Here is a 23135-nt window from a genome sequence, read left to right as displayed (position 1 = left end):
TATTTCTAATATAAAGAAATCCATTTCTTTATATTCATTTATGGCAAAATATGCAAACTTCTTTATTTGTTTCTATTTTAATGACTAAAATACAAAGCTAACAATCACTTGAATAATATGTAAATCAACAAAATAAGCACATAAATATAGTTTATAAGAATAATATGATCCAAGTCTAGATCTTCAAACTCATAGTTGAAGGGAAACAAAATCAAAATTATAGAATAAGATAAACTCATGCTCATATAAACTTGATCACTTTCTCCATCATCTTTATCTCTACCTTCAATGCATCAACAACAACTATAATTAGGAAAATTTTGTATAAATTTCAAAACAAAATTGGTGAAAATTCACAATAAAATTTGAGAAATTATGACTTTGGCATCTTTAGTTTAGTCTTTATGGTAGAGTATGAGATCTCACAATAAACTTTACTTGCACCAAAAAGCAAAGTCACAAAGAGTAAAAAACAAAAAAACAAATCTTGTTTGATAAAATAAGAGAAAATTTTGAGAATTTAAATTGAAAATTTCACTTTTAAACGTGTGGAAGATGGCTGGTCTTCATTGATGGTTACAAAAAGGAAGGTACGTAGCTTGTAACCTTCAAGTTGCAAGAGTTATAAAATGAGGATGGTAGTTATGAATTCATAATTTGGACAATAAGTGAAAATTAGTGCAACGACCTATGTTAGAAAAAACTAAACATCATTTAACACCTCATTTTGCAACTATCTTATCTCATATAATTACACTACCCATGTTAAACATGTTAGTGTTAATTAAAAAATTTGAATTTAACTTTAAATTTAAGGCTAATATGACTCGATAAGTTGAGATAATGTAGATATTTTTAAGGGTGAGGTAGTTTTATAATTATTTTAAATTATAAGCAGAATTGAAATTAAAATTATACTAATATTTTGAAAAATTAAATTTTAAATTATGAGTAATTTTGTGAAATTTTAAAATATAAATTAAAATTTCACAAAAAAATTAAAAATAAAAAATTTAAAATTTAAAATTATGGGCAAGAAGTTGGTCTGTTTGGATAATTGATAGAATTTTTTTGGAGATGAGAAGGATATACATAATTTTGTCATTCTTTTATATTAGAAAGTAAAATTTTAAAATAAATAAATTAATAAAAAGTTGAGATAATGAGGAGATTTTTGAGAGTGAAGTAACTTTATATATTTTTTAAATTTTTATCTATTTTTTAAAATTTAAAATTTAAAATTAAATAAATAATATAATTAAGGTCACTTGCTGTTTTTAAATGTTACTTGTAATTTTATTTTTATATATAGATAGATAGATATTGCATTTATACTGAAGAGACCAAGGTACGTAAAACCGGACCGGTCATTAAACCGGTCATGGTACTGGGTCACGGGTTAGTGGTTCAATCAGGGTTGAACCGGGGGTTGAACCGGTGGCAAACCGGTCATGATTAAAATAATACAATTTAAATAAAAAGACATTAATTATAAAAACATTCAACCAAATCCAACCACTCAAAAGTCTAACAATAATAAAATACTATATTTTTGGACTTAGCATGCTCTATCTCTAATTTTTTATTTTTTGACTTTAATTTTACTTTTTTTTGTTATTTTTTTCCGAACTCAGAGCTGTGAAAAATTAAAAATGAAAAAAAAAAATCAAAAACGACGTCGTTTTGGGGTAAAAGTCTGAAAAAATATTAACCCGGTTAACCCAGTCAACCCACCGGGTTATCCGGGTTATACCGGGTTGAACCCGGGTTGACCGGGTTACACCGGTTCACTCCCTCACCGGGTTAAGTGCAAACCCAGACCGGACAGGGGACCGGTTCACCGGTTTCCGGGTTGACCCGGCCGGTCCGGTCCGGTTTTCAATACCATGGAAGAGACACATTTGAAAAATTTAATAAATCATAAAGAAGGGATATACAATAAACGACGAAGAAGGATCACCATTGGAAGAGAAGTGGGGAGGTGAGGATAAGATAATTGATGAAGTGGAGAGTACTTTGAGATAAATAATAAAACATATATTGATTACCACTTTCACCCACCCATCCCTTTCCTGCTTCCATGCTTGGGACCGCCTCACCCATTCTCCTCTTCCTCTCCTTCCCTGATATCCTTTACCCCACCATGCCGTTATTCACGCTTACTACTATTTCTTTTATTTTATATACTTACTCTCATACTCACTCCTTTAAAAACATAAGATATTTCTTGAGAGTTTAATATTAAAAAATATTGTAAAATAATTTTAATTTTTTAATGGGCCATTAATTATTATTTTCAAATACTCTTAATTAATGAACTACTCAACCCAACATTCACACTTCTTTTTACTATTTTTTTATCTCATGTACCTACTCTTATACTAGCTCCTTTAAAAATATAAGATACTATAAAAAAATTTTAGTTTTTAAATGGGTAATTAATGAATTTTTTAAATACCTTTAATTGATAAATTACTCAATCTTTTAGCCTTAGCTCTTCAGTAAAATAATATATTAAATAAGGATAAATATAAGAAGTTAATATCAATTCCAAGACAATTAATTCATTTATTGAATTTATAATTCAGTTAAAAATATTTCAAATTTTTCAACGAAGAGAGCAAACAAGTTATTTTCAAGAAGACATCGTTAACTTAATGGTCTTGTTTAAAAACAAAATTTAGTTTACCATTACAAAATGCATCGACTTTAAAAACTTTTTCTCCCTGTAACTTTTTGCTATACTCATTGAAAATTGTAAAGGGATAAAATTAAAAGAAAATAATTAATAATCCATCTATTTATGCAAGGCAATCTGTAAAAATGATCATCATTTTTTTTAAAGATGAATTACATATAAAAATGGAGGAGAGTATAAGAATTTGAAACTTCACATAAAAATATTTGCTTGATTACTCCAAGTGACCTTAATTATTAAATTTTATTAAATTTTATAATTCCTTTGTTCCCAATTACAGGGCACATTCAAGACTAATTTTTTATTCTTAATATAAATTATTTGATAGAGTATTGATTATGTTTTTAAATATTACTATTATTTAAATTCATTAACTATGAAAAAGAATATGACATGAATTTAAAAATTTTTCATTTAAATTAAAAAAAAATTAGAAGTTTAATCTGATTTTAGATAAAATTAATAGCTCATCCATCTCTCATTAATTTTGATAAAGTAATTAGAACCTTAAAAATATATTATAACCGGAGAAAACATACACACATGCGTGTTCCACGGTAGTTTATATTATCTGTAACGATAGGAAAGGGCTTATCTTGAGAAGTGTACCATGTTTATTCAAGTCATCTCAATAATTGCCAAGGTCAACTGGGCAACGAGCCTCGCGTCATGTGAAGGCTAAGACACAATCTTTTAATTATTATACAAGTCATTGTTAAATAATTTTTATTTTTAAAAAAATTAATTAAAATTTTATTTTTTTAAAAGAAAAATTTGCATCTCTTTAATCATATCTATGATAATAAATACAACATTTCATTTACTTAAAATATTTTCATTAATTTCTCAATTCTCTATAAAATAAAGATATAATTAAAAAGTGTATATACATGAGAGAGAGAGAGAGAGAGAGATACGTATCCAATATTTTATATGTTAACTCAAACAAAACTTAAAACGGCTTATGTGGGACCGTCATAGTAATCAAATTATAAAAATAAAATCGAACAAACAATTATCTTTTTAATAAATAACAAAAGTGGGCCTTAACTGGGCCGAGTATGGCGGGGTCATGGGTCTCGTAGTGAAACGGCAGAAACGTACTGATTATCCATTTGTCCGGTTCCGACAACTATGTCAGTATTTTTCCTATCTGACGCGGTAAAATTTGAATCGAAATACCCAGTGCGGAGAGTGAAAGCCCCGAAATAGCCTCCTCACTTGACAAGTGTGCGATACTTATTGGCCCACTTGTCAAACCTCACCGTCCCTTTGAAGTAATCACGTGTTGAAACTTGAAACCGGCCGCTCTGCTCATTTTTACTGAATCCCTCTGCAAAACGAGATTGGGAATTAGGCATTTTTAAATCAGAGGATTAAGAACATTTTCGGCTTGATCAAATATATTAATCACTGGAAAAAGGAAGTGTCAATCCGTCCTTGTATGGTTAGAATCTAACCGTAGTTCCTTTTTGAGGACCCATCTTCCTCACCTGTCAATTTCTCTCCCCACGGAAGGAGCTCCTCTCTCTCTCTCTCCCCCTCCCTCCCTCTCAACCGGGGATTCGTTTATCTATGTCATTTTTGCGTTGTGTAGTGCTTGGCTTGCATGCTGATTGTTGCTGCTCCGATTCGTTACCCAAAGTGGACCTTCCTGTTCTTGTTCTTGGCTCCGGAACTGAGCCATGGCGGCCAAGAAGGCTTGCGAGTCCTTTTCCAAGGGGTTGATCGAGGACGTTCACAGATGGGGTTGTCTCAAGCAGACGGGGGTGAGCTTGAGGTACATGATGGAATTTGGGTCCAAACCTACTATTAAGAATTTGCTGATTTCCGCTCAGTTCCTTCACAAGGAACTTCCCATTAGGATCGCTAGAAGAGCTATTGAGCTCGAGAGGCTTCCATATGGATTATCTCAAAAGCCTGCCGTCTTGAAGGTGCTGCTTCTTCTGTCCCTTTATCGCTGCTCTTCCTACATTGAATTTTTTTTTTCTTGTGAATTTCGTTAATCAGAATTCCTCCCCTTGCTTGCGAGGTAATTCTGTTTGTTTAATCTTATTTGTTTGTGCGGAAGAGTTTTAGATAGTCCATTTCACTAATTTGGCCTTGTTTTTCTTTACCGACTGAGTCGTGAGAATTGAGAGAACTTTCTTCGAATTTGATGAAGTGATATTTTGAATCTGTATTAGTCAATTATATAATATAGTTTCCTGGTCTCTGCAATTGACATGTGAGTAATTGAGTATAGGAAGTTCTACTCGGTTTCGAGGAGCTTGAATACCTTTAACATGGGCTCCAGGGTCAACTTTGCTGAATCTTGTGATTATTATTTTTCTAATTATGGTTTTTGCCTACTTTCCTTTCCTCGACACAAACTGGGCGAGCTGTATGATATTCTAATGCTCACAACAATATTGATTATTATTGTATACGTACATGTTTGTTTCTTTCTTCTACGACTGAATGCTTATACTGTCAAAAATGGAATTTTACTGTGCCCTCAATTTAATGATTTTCACTGGTCTTTATGTTTCTTTCAAGGGCGTGGTTTCCGGAAGTTTATCAACTTTCAATAAAAGTAGCATGTGGGAACAAAACTTGTTTAACTTTTACATAGACTTGTTTCTTAAAAGCCTATTGACCATTGAATTATGTGCTGAATTCTTTGTTTGCAGGTTCGAGATTGGTACTTAGATTCCTTCCGTGATGTTAGATCTTTTCCTGAGATCAAGAATATGAATGATGAGAAAGAATTCACTGAAATGATAAAGGCCATCAAGGTGAGACACAACAATGTGGTACCCGCGATGGCATTGGGTGTTCAACAGTTAAAGAAAGGTATGGATCCAAAGATAGTTTATGAAGATCTTGATGATATTCAGCAGTTCCTTGATCGGTTCTACATGTCAAGAATTGGAATCCGTATGCTTATTGGTGAGTTGATAGAACACTATACCTGCCTTCTGAGACTAAGGATTTAAGTATTTGGTCGAAACACTAAACTCAATCCATGTGTATGTTTTGTCGTGTTTTGTTTTGGTTTTTTCCCCCCCTTTTTTTTGGGTACAGGGCAGCATGTTGAGTTGCACAATCCCAATCCTCCTCCTCATGTTGTAGGTTATATACATACAAAAATGTCTCCAATGGAGGTGGCAAGGACTGCTAGTGAAGATGCTCGTGCTATATGTTATCGTGAATATGGCAGTGCTCCTGATGTTCAGATATATGGGGATCCTGATTTTACTTTTCCGTAAGCAACTTGCTTCTTACTTTCCTGAAGTCATTTGTTTCCATTTCGCTGTTATCTTTTCTCATTTTATCCCCAACCTCGTGTCTCTTTCCGTTTTCTTTTGTTTTTGTCTTACTTTAGTATGGTTATATCATTTTGACTTGTATGTTTTAGCTAAGAAGTTGTCTCTGTTCCTTTTCTTTATAGTTTGTTTATGTATTTTTAACAGGTATGTTCCTGCTCATTTGCATCTAATGGTATTTGAGTTGGTTAAGAACTCACTGCGTGCTGTCCAAGAGCGATTTATGGATTCTGACAAAGTTGCACCTCCCATCAGAATAATAGTTGCTGATGGGGAAGAGGATGTCACCATAAAGGTTTTTTTTTTTTTCCATATCTTAACAAGGACAATTGTAAATTTTGGCCTTGTGTATTGGATATTTTAACATGCCAGCGTGAAATTGCTTCGTTAAGGTAGTTGGTGTGACTGGCATTGTAGGTTTCAGATGAGGGAGGGGGAATTCCAAGAAGCGGTCTTCCAAAAATTTTTACTTATCTCTACAGTACTGCTAGAAACCCATTGGATGAGCATTCAGATATTGGAACAGCTAATGCGGTGACAATGGCTGGATATGGATATGGACTTCCAATTAGCCGCTTGTATGCTCGGTACTTCGGTGGTGATCTTCAAATAATCTCTATGGAAGGATACGGTAAGTAAATCAGCAAAGCTATTTCTAGTGGCTGTCTTCTGCATTATATTTCATTCAGACGTCCTCCCACTATTCTACTAGAGTTCTGCACGGCAATTTTTTGTGTCTTCATTGTATGGTAAAATGGTGGGATAAAAAAATATTTTGAGATCTGATCTGACTGCAATTTAGTATGATTCAGGTGTGTCTACCTTTACTATTGTAGCATCTAATTAGGCCTCACAGAAAATCTGCACCTCCTTTTCTGGCCATTAGATCTGATGCCATTGATTTGTGACGCCCTGTAAATGATTCCACGTTCCCATGGCCGTTGTGAAAGTTGTTTAATTGCTTATTTTTGCAATACAGCTAGGTATTTGGTTGTAAGCATGAGTAATAGCATAAGTCTACTAGCCTTCGCACCTTTATTGGTATAACAGCCTCAAGAAGTATCATATTCAAATCTAAGTTTTTCTATTTCATGTGTTAAGTCAGTCATAAGTTAGTGAGTACAAATACTTGGAAAAGAGTTGTCTCCATCTCTGGCGTCTTGACATAACATGAACATTTTGAATTATGCCTAGACATTTTTGCCCCTAAAAAAGATTAAAAAAAAAAAATTTATGCCCAGAGACGTTTTAAATTTTGTCATGTTGTGATATTCTTATCCATACTTTGCCTCACGTCAATGCCTGATGCTTCATAAGTCATTACTGGGGGATCCATGCGGTAGCTGCATGCTTCATAAATTGCTTAGTTGTATAACTTGACTACTACAATCGCATAATGCGGTAATACGTATCAATCATTTTTCCTGGAAAAAGAGGCAGCTATCCTAAGAGCCAAAGATAAAATAGACATACAAATAGACGTACGTGTGTTTGTATCTTCGCTTGCTTCAACTACTGTGAATTCTAGTAGTTATTGGTTCTTTATTCACAGGGACTGATGCATATCTCCATTTGTCTCGTCTGGGAGATTCTCAAGAACCTTTGCCGTGAAAGTAACACTAAGCTGGGTCCTCCTGACTCCAAGTTACCTGAAGTTACTGGGGCAAGCGCTGTGCAGTGAAAAAAGTGACTAAATAAAATAACAGATTTACTGTCATTTTTCCATTCTACTAATTGGTAGTTTCTTTTGTAGATATGCCACAATATGATCCTCGAAGATTATGCCTTAGAAATGATTGTCTAGTTTTTGGCATCTTGCCCAATCTCGTTCCTACACGCTCCTTGTCCTCAAACTTGTATTATTCCGCCCCTGTTGGAAATGGAATTTCTGTCGTATTTGACGTTGATAAAAGGATTTTATTACTAGGATACTTTATGATTTCAAAAAACTTTGCATGGAAAATTCCTATGCGATATGTAGAACCTATCTATCAATTAATCTGATAAGGAAAATTTTAGAAGCACGGGTCCACCACCCCCAAACAAAGAAATGGTGTTGATGAAGACGAGGCGGGTAGACTATAAAGAACAAGTTACTATTGACTCAATGATTGTCTCTGTATGGAACCAAGTTTCCTTCCTTGTTGGGGCGCCTGGCGGTTGTTAGTAGGTTTATTGTTAAGGATTCCATTGTCCGAAACACAATGGGACGTGGGTGTCTGCGAGCACCATACGGTCATGAATTGAGACAGTTGAATTCACTTTATTGGTGGTTTATTTTTGAAAAAACATAATTTTAAATTTTTATACTTTATTTATATTTTGTTATAAGTTTTTATATATTTTTATAAAATATTATAAGTCTTTACACTTTAATTTTTCAGTATTCTCAGTGTTTTAATGAACAAAATATAAAGACTTAAAATATTAAGAAATAAAAGTGTAGAGATTTGAAATATCCAAAAAAATGCAAGAACTTATAATAAAATATGAGGTAATTGCATAATTTAAAGTTATGTTTTCCTTTTGATTTTTATTTAATCAAATTGTAAAATTAGCGAAATGACAATTTATCATCCAAAGAACACATCACTTTAGTTTGAACTATCAAATATTAATTTCATTAAGCGTTTTTAGCTCTTGTCGATAGCTTATGCAAAATATCAAGAACCCCCCACGATTTGTCAACTGAATTTTGCAAGAGAGAAACAATGCTCTCTTTCAAAATCATGGCAGGAAGCATGGATTTGTGATTTGCCAGCAGTCATATAAAACATCTCTGTTTACTTTGAGAGATTGGACATTTCTCAAGTTGATCTTGTATACATGCCGCTTTTTTGGCAATAAAATTTTTATTGGGAGGAATGGACAACCAGTTATACGTACAATTGTGGGTGAAACATGAAACCAAAAAAAAAAAAAGAAAAGAAAAGAAAAGAAAAAAAGCACGTTGATGCCATCTTACTTCCATGCTATCTTAAATGCCAATGAACTAAATTCTACCAAAATCATGAAGGGTCCTAATTAATATTTTTCCAGCCAACTGATTTAGATTTCAATCGTAAACAAAACCGAATAAGCTACTTGTGTTAAAATAATGTAATCATATCATAAACACGTTGATGTCAGTGGGGGCAAGGAATGACAAGGGAATACCCAACCCTTCTCCACGTTCTACAATAAAATACAGCAATGGTATTGAGAAAACATTAAACAACACAAAAAAGCAATGAAACTGCAGCCATCACAGGCCTAGTTTAGAAAAATTCGATATGCCAGACAAGTTATGATATTTTTTAGAGCAGTAACTATTGCATCTACCTCCAGGGGGAAAAAAAATACTATTGCACCTACCTAAAAGAAGGAATGCTGTTCCTTTCCCTATCCTGACTTCATAGTCATCCCCCGGGGTAGGGGGGGCAAAATCTCAAGAGAGAAGATACTTTTGTGTTGCTTCGTGACAACAACTGCATGGCGTTGCCATTGAAACAGTGTTTAGTTTCACCAAGGAAGAGATTCATTAAACCCTACTTATCTTGGCCCTTCTTTCCTTGGCACTAATCCGTGAATTCTGACCTTTTATCTTCCACTTGTTGTTTCCACCTGGTTGGTTTTTCTCTTCAATCTCTCGGACCTTCCGCTTCCTGAAATAAAGATGATAAACAAGCAATGTGTAAATAACCAAGAAAGCGTGAGAGTCTTCCCTTTGAATGCACAAGTCCGTCCTTAAGTGCTTATCTTCAAATGTTTAACCTGCTAATTATATGAACCTCATCCAAGAGAGGCCTCTTTCTTTTTTATTTGGGGATAAAAAATACAAGAGGTATACTTGTGCACCATGCAAAGTAGAATCGTTATCCATGTGCCTAAGGCTAACATTCTTCCATCATCAAGTGCAATGCAAGAGAATTTTTCCCCCCTATGTGAAACAAAAGATCCATTATGTGGGGAAAGAAGTGAAAACAACCATTTAACTTGCCCTCCACTCTACCTAACCTCACCCAAACCAAAGGGAGAAAGGCCATAAACTGAAACCTACCAAAAAAAAAAAAAAAAACCAACAATGCTACCTCTGTACAACAAAAGGCGTGGTGAGTGAGTGAGAGATGTAACCAAAAAGAAAAAAAAAAGTGTGATGAGAGAAACAGCTGTTGAAAAAATGATTCAACAATGATGCCATTATACTCGATCAACTACAACTCTTCAAACGTATCATTTACTTAATTCCGGAGCATTGTATGGTGATTGCTTAAAAGAACCGGTTATAAGAGGTTGCCACATGGCCACACCATTTTAAAGGCTAATCAGCCGCAAGTTCAGCACTCAAACTTATAATGGGATAAAACACTGTTAAGCGTATGGTGTCAACGTTAAAGGTTGCAGTGGAGCACCTACAAAAATATAACTATAAACACCATTCCCCCTCTAAATGAGACTTTTGATCACACGAGTGTCACTTGTTTTCTTCCTAATGGATTCTGACATTTAATTTATGGCTGTGAATCTGTGATATATCCATGTGTAAACTCACCACAATATACATACAAAATGAAGACAAGTAATCTTGCACCATCATCCATGAAGGGAAATATCGTGTAGCTTACCTGTAGGTTGAAAAAGCAGGATCCGAAAGCAGCTCATCTGCAAGTGTTGCTTTTCTCTCCTTCTTTGTCAATCTTGCTGAGAAGAAGTCTTCTGAAGACTCCACAACTGTTCCCACCTGATTATGTTCAAATGATTTAAATGCATAAGCTATTAAGCAGCTTGAAATTTTGACGGCACAAGTTATATAAATTCTACATAATTATCTATTTAGATTAAACAACTGACTTGCCTGGAAATATTTGGGTAACGTTTTTGATTTTGAATCACCCTTCTTGTAGTGCCGTTTGGGATCAATGGCACCCCTCAACTGTAACCATCAACATATACCATTCCTCTTAAGACGTACGAAGGCTAAAATAATAGAAATGAGAAATAAAACAAGGAATCTAGATGTAAATAGATAGATACAGCCAAATCTGGGATTTTAGCAAATTAATAATAATAAATATAGATTATCAAATGCTCCTATCCTAATACGAACTTGACCTCAACATTTCTAGTGCACTCCCAGTTTATAAATCCATGACCTGGTAAGGTGTCTGTTTTGTTGATCTTTTCAACTTAAAGAAAATTTCAGCTTTAAATGTATCCACAAATTCTTTGGTTATATCACAACGCATCCCACTAGTTTTCCATGATTAAAGTAGCCATAATATACATATAAAAAAAGAGAGAGGGACATGAAAGTGCAGCTTATTTAACCACATCACGTGCAACGATCAGATCAAGCTCACTTAGAGAGGACAGGCAAGGCACAAGAAGTACATTATTTTCTTTCTTTGTTTTTTTTTTTTAAGTAGAGGAACGAAACAAGTAGAAAGTTCTTTTTCTTTTTCTTTTTCTTTTTTCCTACGTATTAAGTGCCCATATGATTTTCTTTTGGGTATCAAATGGTGCAAAGAAACTAAAGGCGGAAACCGCATATCTATGTGTATTGAAACCAACATAGTAGCAGCAAAGTGCCAATTTTATCTTCCAGTATTTGAACTTTGAAGAATCATATCTTTTGAATAGAATTACATACTTTGCCCGTACTGGAGTAACCGAAAGTGGGTTATCTTGGAGAGAACATAACATTTAACACACTTCCAACGAAAAAGGAAAAGAAGAAAAATTAAAAATTAAAAATATTGAACCTTCAATAGCTTCAGATCTTTCTCCAACTCGGGGGTCATGATTTGAGCAGGCAAGTCGAACCTGACAAAGATACGAAAGAAGAAAAGAAAAACACGATAATTTTCGTTTCAAATCACAAGTATAATAAGTAGCAGGAATGGAAGAATACCAATTTTTGCCGGCTGTATCTTTAACTTGCTTTCTGAGTAACTTATTCAATTTTTTGGGGTCGCTGGGCGGAACGAGAAGGCCATCCACAAGCTCGGAGTTGGGTTTCCAGATAGCGCTACTAGTTGCGTCCGGTTGAGATTTGTTCTGAGAGACATTTGTTGCTGTCGAAGAAGAAGAAGAAGATGATGGAATAGGCAACTTAGGTTGCCATGAGAGGCCAACTACTGGCTCGCTCCCCGGCATCCTGTCCGGCGACAAAGGTGAAGGACACTATGGAACCAGCAACTTTTCCAAATTCTTTAATTAAAATCCTGAATCCTTAAAAATGTACAGACATGGGCTTAGGTTTGGACCGATAAAAAGATGCCGTGGGCCCATTTCAAAAACAGTCCACGGCCTTTCTCCTGAATGTATTATAAACAAATAAGATTAGTTCAACCCAAATTGGCGTGAGTCGTAGGAATTATCAGTACTTAAATAAGTAATTGGACATTTGAATATTGGTTCTTTCATATGTAGCAACTTATTTAAAAGAAGTATATCAGTTGCTCTCAATATCTTGGATGAAATAAATCTTGCCATTGACAGAGCCTATTTCTTTTGCCTTTATATATATATATATATATATATATATATATATTTATAAAAGATTAGTTCAACCTGATAGGACATAGCTATGGTCTAATCTAACGTAACTTTTAGAAACCTGTTAGCACTAAAAAAAAAAAAAAACCTTTTACATTAGATGAGAGAATGGACTCGGTATCAATGAGTTTTGCGATTAAAAAAAAAACAAAAAACAAAAAACTTCTTCCCATTTAAAACCTGATGAGAGTGGAATAAAAATTTCTTGGTGGTTTCATATAGCTGATTAGTTGTTGCAAAAGGGTATTTTGTAACTTTTCATTTTTTTTCATTTTGTAGTGTATAAAGCATAGAAAATGAAATTAATAATTTGTTATTCTATTTGTCCTAATACATGCAACGTTGAGTTCAGATATTTTAATTAGGTGTCATAAAGTCACATGTTCACGATATTATATAAATAATTTTAGGCCGATGGAAAATATAATATAAATATTATATCATTTACATAAAAAATTTATTTTCAAAACTGTTTCATTTTCAATCTAATGATGGTTGCAAATTGCTTGCAACCATCACTATCAACCTATTTTTTAATTGTAAAATTATTTTTAAACTAATATAATTAAATAGATTTTTATTGTTATCTTGAAAAATAATTCTAAAAACAATATTACATAACAGTTTTTAAAAGCAAAAGCCAAAATAGACCCTAAGTTTGTGTACTTGTGGAGTCATTATATACTTTAAATTTTGTTAATTTTAAATTTTACTGTTAAATTTATTGACTTTGCAAACTATATGATATGATATCTTGGCAATATAGCATAATCAAAATTATTCAATTGTATCCTTTTCGTTAGGATAAATAATTTATATCCAAGGTGTCAAAATAGCAAAAGTCGCTTTATAAGCACGATTTGAAGATAAGGGCTAAATTAAAAATTGTCCAAAACCATAACATTCTAACACCAAAATTTTAATCAATAAAATAAGATTACAAAGACCAAAAAAAAAAAATCAGTGTTTATATGTCTTAAAGATTTAATCTTTATCATTATACTTCTGGTGTGTTAATTTTTAAATGGCTATTATATGCCATCTCAATCAAAACAGTTCTGAATTACTAAAAGTACTTACAAATGTAAAGTTATTAAAAAAATGAAAAATATAAATAAAAACTGAAGGTTGGCAAAATAATTTAACCAAAAAAATAAAGGGGCAAAACTAGCAATTTATAGCCCATTATCCATGATACTGAAAATTACTATGGATAGCCTTCTTCAGACATATTTATCTCAATCCAAGGAGATGTGGTTTGGAGCTGGAAAGGGATAAAACAAAGAAGACAGATTCCATCTCAACTGATATTGCTTTCAATAGATAAAAATAGATATCCAATACATGGCTTGTGAGGAGAAAGTTTTTCATATTTTTCTTCGCAGAATATTAGTAGTTACTACTAGTAAACAATGATACATGAAACCTGATTATTACTCACTCAGATCATCACCAAAATATTTCAGATCAGATTCATCGTCAGTGGCGGCATCCATGTTAGCATGATCTCCATCCAATGATCCTACGTCAACCATAGCAACCAGCTCAAGAGACTCCTTCACAGGCCTTGCACCTCCATCTTCATAATCAATCGAATCGTTTTCGCATTCATCATCTTGTTCGACTCCAAAACTGATAACCTGCGAAGACGACGCAGAATTCAATACACTGTCAGGAGCTTCACTGCTGAGGAGAAGCTAAACCTTGATGGAGAGGATGTTTCCCTCATCAGTAAGATGGTGAGGAATTTCAAACACAAAGACTTGGAAGTTTTATGCATGAGAATGACAGCAATAATGCGAAGTCAAAACATGCTTATGGCAAATACATCCCATTTCATTCACATTGATGAACAACAATGTGCTAGAGGCAAAGAAAACTTTTGACGGCTGAAAAATGTAGGATCTGCCACAAAGCATGGCATGACTTCATTTGGCCAACTCAACTACAATTTAGTAATGATATCTAATGGACTTTCAATTAATGTTTTTTTCCCCCACATAAAGCACCTGGTATCCTAAACCTATCCCACATCGATTGGAGGGTACTTTAACAAGGGCCAGACTATTCCAGATCAAGTTGGGACAAGACCCTTTTGGATGGAAGCTTTATCACCAATGCTACTGTATTTCCATCACTCAAACTCGAGACATCTGATTAAACTAATACAACCCCCATACTAGTTAAACCAAGTGTCTGTGGTTACTTAATGCTTTATTAATACTCAAGCAAGTTCACTTTCAACACTCCCCTCCAACACAAAAAAAAAAAAAAAAAAGACCTGCAAGTTATATGAAACTGCAAAGCTGAGTACCTTTTCACCACCAGCGCTTTGTAGGTTTGCATCATATATCCAATCCTCAAGCAAAGTCTCTTGCAGGACAGTGTCAACAGAGACAGAGCTCGAGTCCTTGGACCTTTTTCTTAACTGGCATTCTCTAAGTCGCAAGTTGTAGTGAACATAGATGAGATCATTCAGTTTCTTCTGGGATAAACGATTCTGCCTTTTACTGTGTATCTGATCATATATACTCCAATCATGCTCACACCCAAAGGATGAGCTTGTCTGACTTAATATGCGCACAGCTATTCTTTGCAGTTCTAAGCAACTTATTCCATGTTGTTGCCACCAAGCAGCTGGGGATGTAGAACAGAAGAACAAATCAACACAAAGCTAATCTAATGAAAATAATCATGCATATCTATCCATGCATATAAAGGAATCTGTATGTGAAGCTTTTAGAAGAAAATGCAGCAGTTTGCCTGGTTCAAGCTCTGTTCTAGTGCTGATTGCCAGTTCAGTTCCAAGATCAGCCTTCGCAGAATTATAATCAGAAATCTGGAAAACGTAAAAATGACAGTAACTAAGGACGTTTCTAGTAGCTTTGTCATCATACAAGAATATCACCAAGGATATCTAACCTGCATTGATGCTGAAATCCGTCTCATGTTATCTGGCTCCAGCCGCACGATGCATTCATTGAGTCCACGTACCACCTCAGAATGCTAGTCATATAAAACAAATATTTACTTCAGGTGAAAAAATGAAGAAAAAATTTGCTTCCAATAAAAAATATTCAACATTCTCACATACCGCCACAAAATCCGGACGATACCGGTATGATGGATTTAAGAAGTAGGCAGCCAAATAAAGAGGGTGATAGAAAAGAGAGTTCCAGTGATTGTCTATCACCTTCCAGAATGGTTCATATTTATGAGCATCATCACTGTGAATGGCTTTGATTGCAAGTTTCGCCCTGCACATGTCATTGTATATATATGGCATTGACAAGCATTCGCCACTGAAAAGCTTTTGAAGTACTTGCATTATTGGGTCTACTGACTTCCTGACATACTGCATTTTCTTCCAGAATGTAACATTCAAAATAATTTTTTCCACCTCCTTCCCTTCAATCGTGCCTGAGAACCTAGATGAAAGCCATTTGTTTGATGTAAACATTCTTCTAAGACCAACTCGATGATCCAGCAAGCTTTGTAATGTAGAAAAGCTAGAGGCACAGCGGGTGCCAGCTGGCTTTAGAAGCTCCTGTCCCTGAGTAAATTCACTCTTCATAAGATTTAACAACCATATTTGATTGTATATGAGCCTTGTAATTTTTTGGCCCTTTTCCATGCACTCTCCAACACATTTTATCTTCACAAAATCTTCAAGCATCCTATCAATACAGTAGGCAGCACATGGGGTCCAGAATAAGTTCCTTCTCCTCTCTTCAAGCATTTTCCCAGCAGCTTTATAGCTGGGAGTATTTTCAGTAATTACCTATATCAAAAGGGGGAGAAGAAAAAAAAGGATAAATAACTGCTACTAGATAGATGACATTGAGAATGAGGGAGGATACCACAAGATTAAAAAAGAACAGAATACCTGCACTACACTTTCCTCGCCTATCTCTTCCACCACTTCATCTAGAAGCTTAAATAAATTTGATGCATCTTCTACAACATTAGTGGCATCAACTGAAGAAACAAAATAAACACCATGAGGACAAGAAACCAGAAAGTTAATTAAAGTCCTACCCTGGGTATCTCTCCAACTATCTGCCATTATAGAACAACCAGTAAATGCCCAAGAAGCCTTATAATCAACTAGGTAATTCTTAATTGTGTTGATTTCCTCCTGAAGAAACCGACCAGAAATTAGTTGGCTTGGAGGGCATACCAGTCCTTGTCCATATTGACCAACTACTTCCAGCATCTTGTGAAAGTATATGGAGTTTGCAGCCTGTAAAGGAACCCCTGCATGATAAAAGAACTTGCAAATTGTTGAAATAACTTCCTTGCGTGATTTTTTAGTGGGGCCTGTCTTAACTTTTAGTGGTTTGTAAGTTTGAGGTGTCTGGTTCTTTGGCAATTTCAGATAAACAGAATCCAATCTTGATCTTCTTAATACTGGCTCAGGACCACTGCTAGGCGACAAACCCTTAAAGTTCTTTCTTAAATCCTTAGATAATCTCTTGTCAACATCTAACAGAGTTTCCTTGTTCAAATGATGCAGTGCATCATCACCTTGCTCATCTTCTTCCTCTTCATTATCTGACTTTGAATAGAAAACTGGAAAGTCCTTGGCCTCAGGTCGTCGATGTCTCCTTCCAGTGCGATGCCATTTCATATTCTCTTTCATCTTAAGATAAACTTCCTCAGGAGCATGTTTACAAGGTGCTACCTCTCCAGGAATCCTTGCCAGATGCTGTTTAAACCGATTTATACCTCCACTAACAACTTTTTCACAGTAATTGCACTTGACTTTCTTCTTTCTCTCATCCTGAGCAGTGCCATGCTCCCAACCTGGGTCAACATATCCCAATGATCTAAGAGGAGTTAAATTTACAGAAACATTTCTATCAACCATCAACTGCTTCCCTTTGCTTCTATACCCAACTCGCTCTTCCTCATCTTCCTCATCATTAGAATGGAACTTCAGATATGCTTGTGCTTCAACTTGCTTTTGTTTCTTATTGGAACGGCATCCTTCAAGGTTTTCCTTCATTTTTTGGTAGACTTCTTCTGGAGCCTTTTCACAATATGTTACTTCCCCAGAAACTCGTGCTAGATGCTGCTTTAATCTGTATATGCCACCACTAACTATTTTTCCACAGTAATTACATCTAACCTTCTTCTTCCGCTCGTCTTGAGCAACGCCATGATCCCAACCAGGATCAACAAATCCGGTGGAGCGAATTGGAGCCATTAGTTCAAATATTTATCCAAAACAGAAATCCTCCACTCACATCTGAAAGAATGCTGAGTCCAAGGAATAAAAGTCCCACAATTATAACATATCCAGAAATCTAAGAGCTTTCCCTGTTCCAGTGATCAAGGTGTGCACTTCTGTAGGAAAACTGCTGCCCAGATTTCAGAGCTGTAAATAGTATAGCCAGAAAATTTAAAATGCGTAAGCCATGTCAGAATAAAGACAAGTAGAAAGACAGATGGGAGACGTTTAAGGGAAAAATAACCTATATCATTGAGATGGTCTTACAGGTGTGTATAGAGGCAGTTTGAAACAATTCTATTGATGATGAGCAAGAGAGAAATTTTGAAACATGCCAGCAAGAAGCAAAAAGAAGAAACATTACAGCTATGATACATTTGACCTGTCCTCTCCAAAAAATGGAGCTAACCTTATGTTTATTGCAGCTGTTGATCAAGTATGTGATCAATCTGCTACTGTGACCTGGACTATGTTTTGTATCAATTCTGCTACTTTTCAGGGATGTCTGTCATATATATTACCAAATCGTGACTATTTTTGTAACTCTGAGATGTTTCAACAATCCGATGTATCTTTTGCCCATTCTATAGAAAGGATGGGAAAAGAGGGGTAGGGGAGTTCAATTGATAGGCTCTACTGTGAGGATTAAAATCATGCCATAAAAAGTATAGAAAGAACAAATAGCAACTACAAAAATAAAAGCAAACTCCTTTGCTGTTTGCAGTAGCTGCAACTTAAAAAAAAAAAAAAAAAACTTTATGAGTGCGTTGCCAAGGAAGAAGGTGCAAAGCGAGGCCTTGTCCTGGAAACCAAGAGAAGAAAGACATCCCAACAACAGCCAAGGATTAACACTTAAGTGTTTAGGAATTAGGAGATATCAAGGGATGATTATTGTAAGATGGAATTTGAGAGGATAGTATACTGTTAAGAGAATAGTTAATTGAAAGTGGTTACCCAATAACTAAGAGTTCCTATAAGCAAAGATATAAGGAGTTCCAAAAACATCTGAAAAAAAGGGCAACATTTGGAGATTAATAACTGCTTCAGAGAGCAACAAGCACTTAGATTCTTTTGTTCTCTTCCTTCACATCTTTCCTGAAGCTCTATTAGCTTGGTGCTAGCAATTAGCATCTGATCAACCCAAACCAAAAGCAACAAATTTAAAAGTGTTTATTTTCCAAAGTGTGTGTTCTCCAGGTAATCAAGTTAATCCATATATCCCACTAAACGCAGGACAAAAAAATACATGAATCTCAAGCTGAAATTCTCAGCAGCTACTAATATCTCTAGCATAACCAGGAAAACAAATGGAAAATAACTATTCAAACATGAGGAGGGGGCCAAAAAAATAATGAATTTAATTGAATTTATGATCTCGGTATTGCGGTTCGAAGTTCAAGAAGAAGAAAATTATTATCTGAAAATTTACTTAGTAAAAGAGAAGAGCAAGAAATAATTGAATTTAATTAAATTTACCATCTGGGTTATAACAAAAAGAAATGATGAGCAAGAGCTTTTCATTCTAACGATATGAGATAACATATGTGACGGGACGGAATCGGAATCAGAAAAACAAGCAGCTAATGGTGAAGGCTAATATCTCCGAAGGTTTCTCAGAATTCAGAGAGCAACATTCTGAGGAATCGCAATCTTTTCTCGGAACAAAGAAGAAAACTTCAGGTGCGTTTGTAAGATCGGAGTTTGATCGGAGAAGGAGGAGAGGCCGAAACCGCCTGGGAATCGTGAGTCGCGAGTAGATGGCTGGGTGAGAGGCTCCAGAGTCAACTCGACCCGGCCGTGTTACCCCATTTTCTCATTTTTATTTTTATTTTTATTGTTACAACATTGAGCACTTTTTTTTTTGAGAATTAATTGAGATCCTTATTATAATTGTCATTATTTATTATCACTATTTTTTAAAACATTTTCGTAACTTGAAATACAAATTTTATGCAGAATGACAGAAAATAGATTCCACACACCATGGGTCTACTCATTGTCATTCCATATTTCTTTTAAGCAAAAAGCACTATATTGTTCTCAATTTTATTATAGATAAAAAGCTTCAGAATGTTGATGACCTAAAATGTTTTTAGAACCCATATCCTGATGAGGATGTTACCAATTTGTTTTAGATTTACTTAAATAAAAAACTTACCTGAGTTGACTCAGCGAGTCTAAAGGAAATTTGATTAATAAACTCAATGAGCCATTTATTTTTTTTTAGAAGTATAAATTTTTTTTTTTTTTGTTTTTTGCTTCTTTATATGAAAGTTTTACTCTATTACTTATAAAAGTAAGGATTGCCAGCCTGTATAAGGTTCGGCTAAAACGTGTGAATCAACACCTATTTTACAACCACAGTTCAACTTACATTCCACACTTTTTTTAATTGATAAAGAAAATTAGCTTCATATATAGCATGAAAATATAATTTTTTTTCGTCTAAGAATAAAATAAATATAAATATAATGCCCATAATTAATGATATTCTTAAAAAATGTTAAGCATAATTTAATCTAACCTATTATAAGACCACTATTTATGTCCGTTCATGACAATGACATGAATTGTACACTTTCTCTTCCTCATTTGATATTGTTTGTCTTAGTCCCATGATGTCAATCTTTCTTGTAAAATTCAGGTTAAAAAAAAAAAAAAATTCTTTCTTGTAAAATGCTAGTTATTCTTTTCTGCTACTGAGACAACACCATAGCCATTTATCAACTAAGCAGACAGGTAGTTATTCGGTTCATAAGCAAAATCAGCAATTTAGCATCAAACAAATTTAAGGAATCAAATTTTAAAACAATAAATACACTTAAAGATCAAAATATCAATTTGACCGAAAATTATGCACAACATCTGCTTGTGGCAATTTTATGATAATAAGAATACATGTATATTATGCTCTATGCATGCTGTTTTCACCTTAAGGTAAGGCATAAAACTTTACATACAGAAATTCTAGCAATACATTACTTCAAAGTTTAACAGTTACCAATAGTCTCTGCATGAACACTCTCCATTGCTAAAGTGGTGGAAACGGTACCTGTCCCTTATTATCATATCACGATCAAAAAGCTTTGAGACAAGTTTAATTGCTTGGTGACAATCTCTACAAATCCTCAGATTCTTGGTGATGCGTAGAGTTTCACCTTGTTTACTTCTTAACAAGCCATAAGCAACAGCAAGTTTCTCACTGTGATACAACAAGGGATTCTCCCTTTCCTCCTCAACAAGGTCATGCAATGCAGCATCAGTGCAAGGAACATAGCCAACCAACCTGATTGATTCCAATATTTCTTCGAGTTTGGTGTGTATTGCTTGAGCTTGAAGATGATCTGGATACGGATGAGCCGTTCCGCCTGCAATGAACTCATTCACAAGTCCATCCATTTCAATAATGGAGAAACCTGGTTCCTTCTTCACTCCCCTTTCATTCATTAACTTTCTCACATTAGAAACATCTTCCCATCTTCCAGCATTAGCATATATGTTAGCCAATGTCACATAACGCCCACTATTTCCAGGTTCTAGATCAATAACTTTCTGGCCTATCTTCTCCCCTAACTCAACATTGTTATGGATTTTACAAGCTCCAAGAAGGGCACCTAATATGCTTGCATCAGGAATCATTGGCATGTTGTCTATGATGTTTCTTGCTTCTTCTAGCATTCCAGCCCTGGCAAGCAGATCAACCATGCAGCCATAATGCTCTTTCTTGGGTTCAATATTGTGGACATCAATCATGTAATGGAAGAAATATTGTCCCTCCTCAAGTAGTCCTGAATGAGCACATGCACTGAGAAGATTCACAAAGGTGATGCTGTCAGGAGCAACATTTTCTTCCCTCTCCATCTCCCTGAAAAGCTTGATGGCTTCTTCTCCTTTTCCATGCATTGCAAGCCCTCCAATCATGCTGTTCCATGAAGAAACTCCCTTCTCAGGTAATTTACTGAAAACTTCAAATGCCTTCTCGAGACAACCACACTTACAGTACATGTCAATGATCGTTGTAGCAAGTTTCATGTCCAATTCTATCCCAGTTTTCTCAATTTGTTTATGTATCCACTTCCCCTGCTCTAAAGCTCCGAGTCCTGTGCAAGCAGTTAATATACTAGCAGCGACAAACTTATTCAATTCCACTTTTTCCTCCTGCATCTTGTTAAACAAAGCAAATGCTTCCTGGAAACGATTGATTTGAACACAAGAGGCAATCATGGCGTTCCAAGAAACAGAGTTCTTTTCCGGCATAAGCTCAAACACATCGAAGGCATCATCAATGAGTCCCCATTGAGAATACCCGGTAATCAAAGTAGTCCAAGACACCACATCTCGAACAGGCATTTTGTCAAACACCTTTCTAGCTTCATCCAAGGATTGAAAATTCACATACATAAAAATTAAATTGTTCTGGGAGACCCTATCAGCTCCAAACCCGAATTTCACAACATGGGCATGGACTTGTTTTCCTTCCTTAATAGCATTATCAACACAGCAAGCTCTTATAACAGATGGGAATGTAAAACTATTGGGTATCAGAGATTCTTCGAGCATCAATGAGTACAAGAGAATGCAATTTCTGGGCAGATGGTCCCCCAAATAACCTCTCATCACGGTATTGTAGATAAACGCGTCAGGGTTTGGAATAGTGCAGAAAACTCGGAGAGCATAGGGGAAATGACCATTTGAGGACAACGAGCAGAACTTGATTATGCGTCCCATAGCATCGTTGTTAGTTGAGAGGCCGAGTTTAACAAAGAGAGAGTGATGTTGCTTGAGTTCAGCCATGGTCGAGCATGACTCAATTCTATAATGGGTTGGCAAGTAAGGGTTCACGGAGCTAGGCTGGAGGATCTGCACGTGAGGCGAAACCATTCTCAGTCTTGGACGGTCATGAGGGAAGAACCGCTGGTCTTTGACATTTGGGAGAATTTCAACGAAAGACAGAAATTAATATCTAAGCATTTTCAGTCCCACTTGTTTTTGTTGGAGACACGACCTGTGATCAATGAGCAGTGGATTTTGGTAGGATGATTCAGGAAATCGGGACATTAAAGTAGTCGTTTATACAGATTTATTATTTATGCAGGGAGAATGATACAAAAAAAAAATCACTGTTAAATTTTTGATAATTTTTCAAAAAAATAAATTAAAAATATCAATTTAGATAATTAGAAATTCAAAAATTTCAATAACAAATAATGTATTTAAATTTTATATATAACTCAAATGATAATTAAAATTGTTGTTGGGGATATTTATAATTTATTTTTTAAAAAAGAATTTGAGTTCCTAGCCATAATTGATTTAATCTTTTAAAACCTTGTTGACATTTTCCCAATCAAATTAATCA

At 34.9% G+C, this 23135-nt stretch overlaps 4 protein-coding genes across 6 annotated transcripts; 1 reads left to right on the top strand and 3 right to left on the bottom strand.

The window, feature by feature from the left end:
- Positions 1-4197: 4197 nt before the first annotated feature.
- On the top strand, positions 4198-7937 carry LOC129307683 (pyruvate dehydrogenase (acetyl-transferring) kinase, mitochondrial). 2 transcript variants are annotated; one of them, XM_054948541.1, is made up of 6 exons: positions 4198-4632; positions 5371-5629; positions 5813-5945; positions 6154-6301; positions 6424-6637; positions 7559-7937. In XM_054948541.1, exons 1-6 carry the CDS (start codon positions 4384-4386, stop codon positions 7615-7617), a joined length of 1062 nt encoding a protein of 353 aa, XP_054804516.1. In that variant the 5' UTR covers positions 4198-4383; the 3' UTR covers positions 7618-7937. The 2 variants fall into 2 exon arrangements, with proteins under 2 accessions (XP_054804516.1, XP_054804514.1); XM_054948539.1 differs by having other exon boundaries at positions 4199-4632; positions 5765-5945.
- A 1131-nt stretch (positions 7938-9068) lies between these two features.
- On the bottom strand, positions 9069-12197 carry LOC129309366 (rRNA-processing protein fcf2-like). The gene is made up of 5 exons (XM_054950929.1): positions 11897-12197; positions 11748-11808; positions 10841-10918; positions 10611-10726; positions 9069-9650 (listed from the first exon to the last, which is right to left on the bottom strand). The coding sequence occupies exons 1-5, from the start codon at positions 12139-12141 to the stop codon at positions 9527-9529; spliced, it is 624 nt and encodes a 207-aa protein (XP_054806904.1). The 5' UTR covers positions 12142-12197; the 3' UTR covers positions 9069-9526.
- Positions 12198-13836: 1639 nt separating this feature from the next.
- Positions 13837-19574, bottom strand: LOC129310016 (uncharacterized). 2 transcript variants are annotated; one of them, XM_054951823.1, is made up of 7 exons: positions 19253-19574; positions 16430-17923; positions 15638-16324; positions 15466-15549; positions 15307-15382; positions 14858-15180; positions 13837-14183 (listed from the first exon to the last, which is right to left on the bottom strand). In XM_054951823.1, exons 2-7 carry the CDS (start codon positions 17750-17752, stop codon positions 13977-13979), a joined length of 2700 nt encoding a protein of 899 aa, XP_054807798.1. In that variant the 5' UTR covers positions 17753-17923; positions 19253-19574; the 3' UTR covers positions 13837-13976. The 2 variants fall into 2 exon arrangements, with proteins under 2 accessions (XP_054807798.1, XP_054807799.1); XM_054951824.1 differs by lacking the exon at positions 19253-19574 and adding an exon at positions 18186-19152.
- Positions 19575-20577: 1003 nt separating this feature from the next.
- Positions 20578-22802, bottom strand: LOC129309395 (pentatricopeptide repeat-containing protein At5g66520-like). The gene has a single exon (XM_054950967.1). It carries the CDS (start codon positions 22655-22657, stop codon positions 20774-20776), a length of 1884 nt encoding a protein of 627 aa, XP_054806942.1. The 5' UTR covers positions 22658-22802; the 3' UTR covers positions 20578-20773.
- Positions 22803-23135: the final 333 nt, after the last annotated feature.

Source organism: Prosopis cineraria, unplaced genomic scaffold (genome assembly GCF_029017545.1).
Source record: "Prosopis cineraria cultivar Desert tree isolate PC_DT_omini unplaced genomic scaffold, ASM2901754v1 PC4, whole genome shotgun sequence".
Classification (NCBI taxonomy): Eukaryota; Viridiplantae; Streptophyta; class Magnoliopsida; order Fabales; family Fabaceae; genus Prosopis; species Prosopis cineraria.
Note: the sequence above shows the minus strand (reverse complement) of the source record. Positions and strands in the feature narration are given on the sequence as shown.

Excerpts from the sequence above, each read along its gene's own strand:
- LOC129307683 (XM_054948539.1), top strand. The coding sequence starts at position 4,384 with ATGGCGGCCAAGAAGGCTTGCGAGTCCTTTTCCAAGGGGTTGATCGAG. Across the intron at positions 4,633-5,370 it reads AAAAGCCTGCCGTCTTGAAG|GTTCGAGATTGGTACTTAGA; the intron begins GTGCTGCTTCTT and ends CTTTGTTTGCAG. Across the intron at positions 5,630-5,764 it reads TGGAATCCGTATGCTTATTG|GGCAGCATGTTGAGTTGCAC; the intron begins GTGAGTTGATAG and ends TTTTGGGTACAG.
- LOC129309366 (XM_054950929.1), bottom strand. The coding sequence starts at position 12,141 with ATGCCGGGGAGCGAGCCAGTAGTTGGCCTCTCATGGCAACCTAAGTTG. Across the intron at positions 10,727-10,840 it reads CGTTACCCAAATATTTCCAG|GTGGGAACAGTTGTGGAGTC; the intron begins GCAAGTCAGTTG and ends GAACATAATCAG. Across the intron at positions 9,651-10,610 it reads CCTGCTTTTTCAACCTACAG|GAAGCGGAAGGTCCGAGAGA; the intron begins GTAAGCTACACG and ends TCTTTATTTCAG.
- LOC129310016 (XM_054951823.1), bottom strand. The coding sequence starts at position 17,752 with ATGGCTCCAATTCGCTCCACCGGATTTGTTGATCCTGGTTGGGATCAT. Across the intron at positions 16,325-16,429 it reads GCGAGGAAAGTGTAGTGCAG|GTAATTACTGAAAATACTCC; the intron begins GTATTCTGTTCT and ends CTTTTGATATAG. Across the intron at positions 15,181-15,306 it reads TAGAACAGAGCTTGAACCAG|CTGCTTGGTGGCAACAACAT; the intron begins GCAAACTGCTGC and ends CTACATCCCCAG.
- LOC129309395 (XM_054950967.1), bottom strand. The coding sequence starts at position 22,657 with ATGGTTTCGCCTCACGTGCAGATCCTCCAGCCTAGCTCCGTGAACCCT.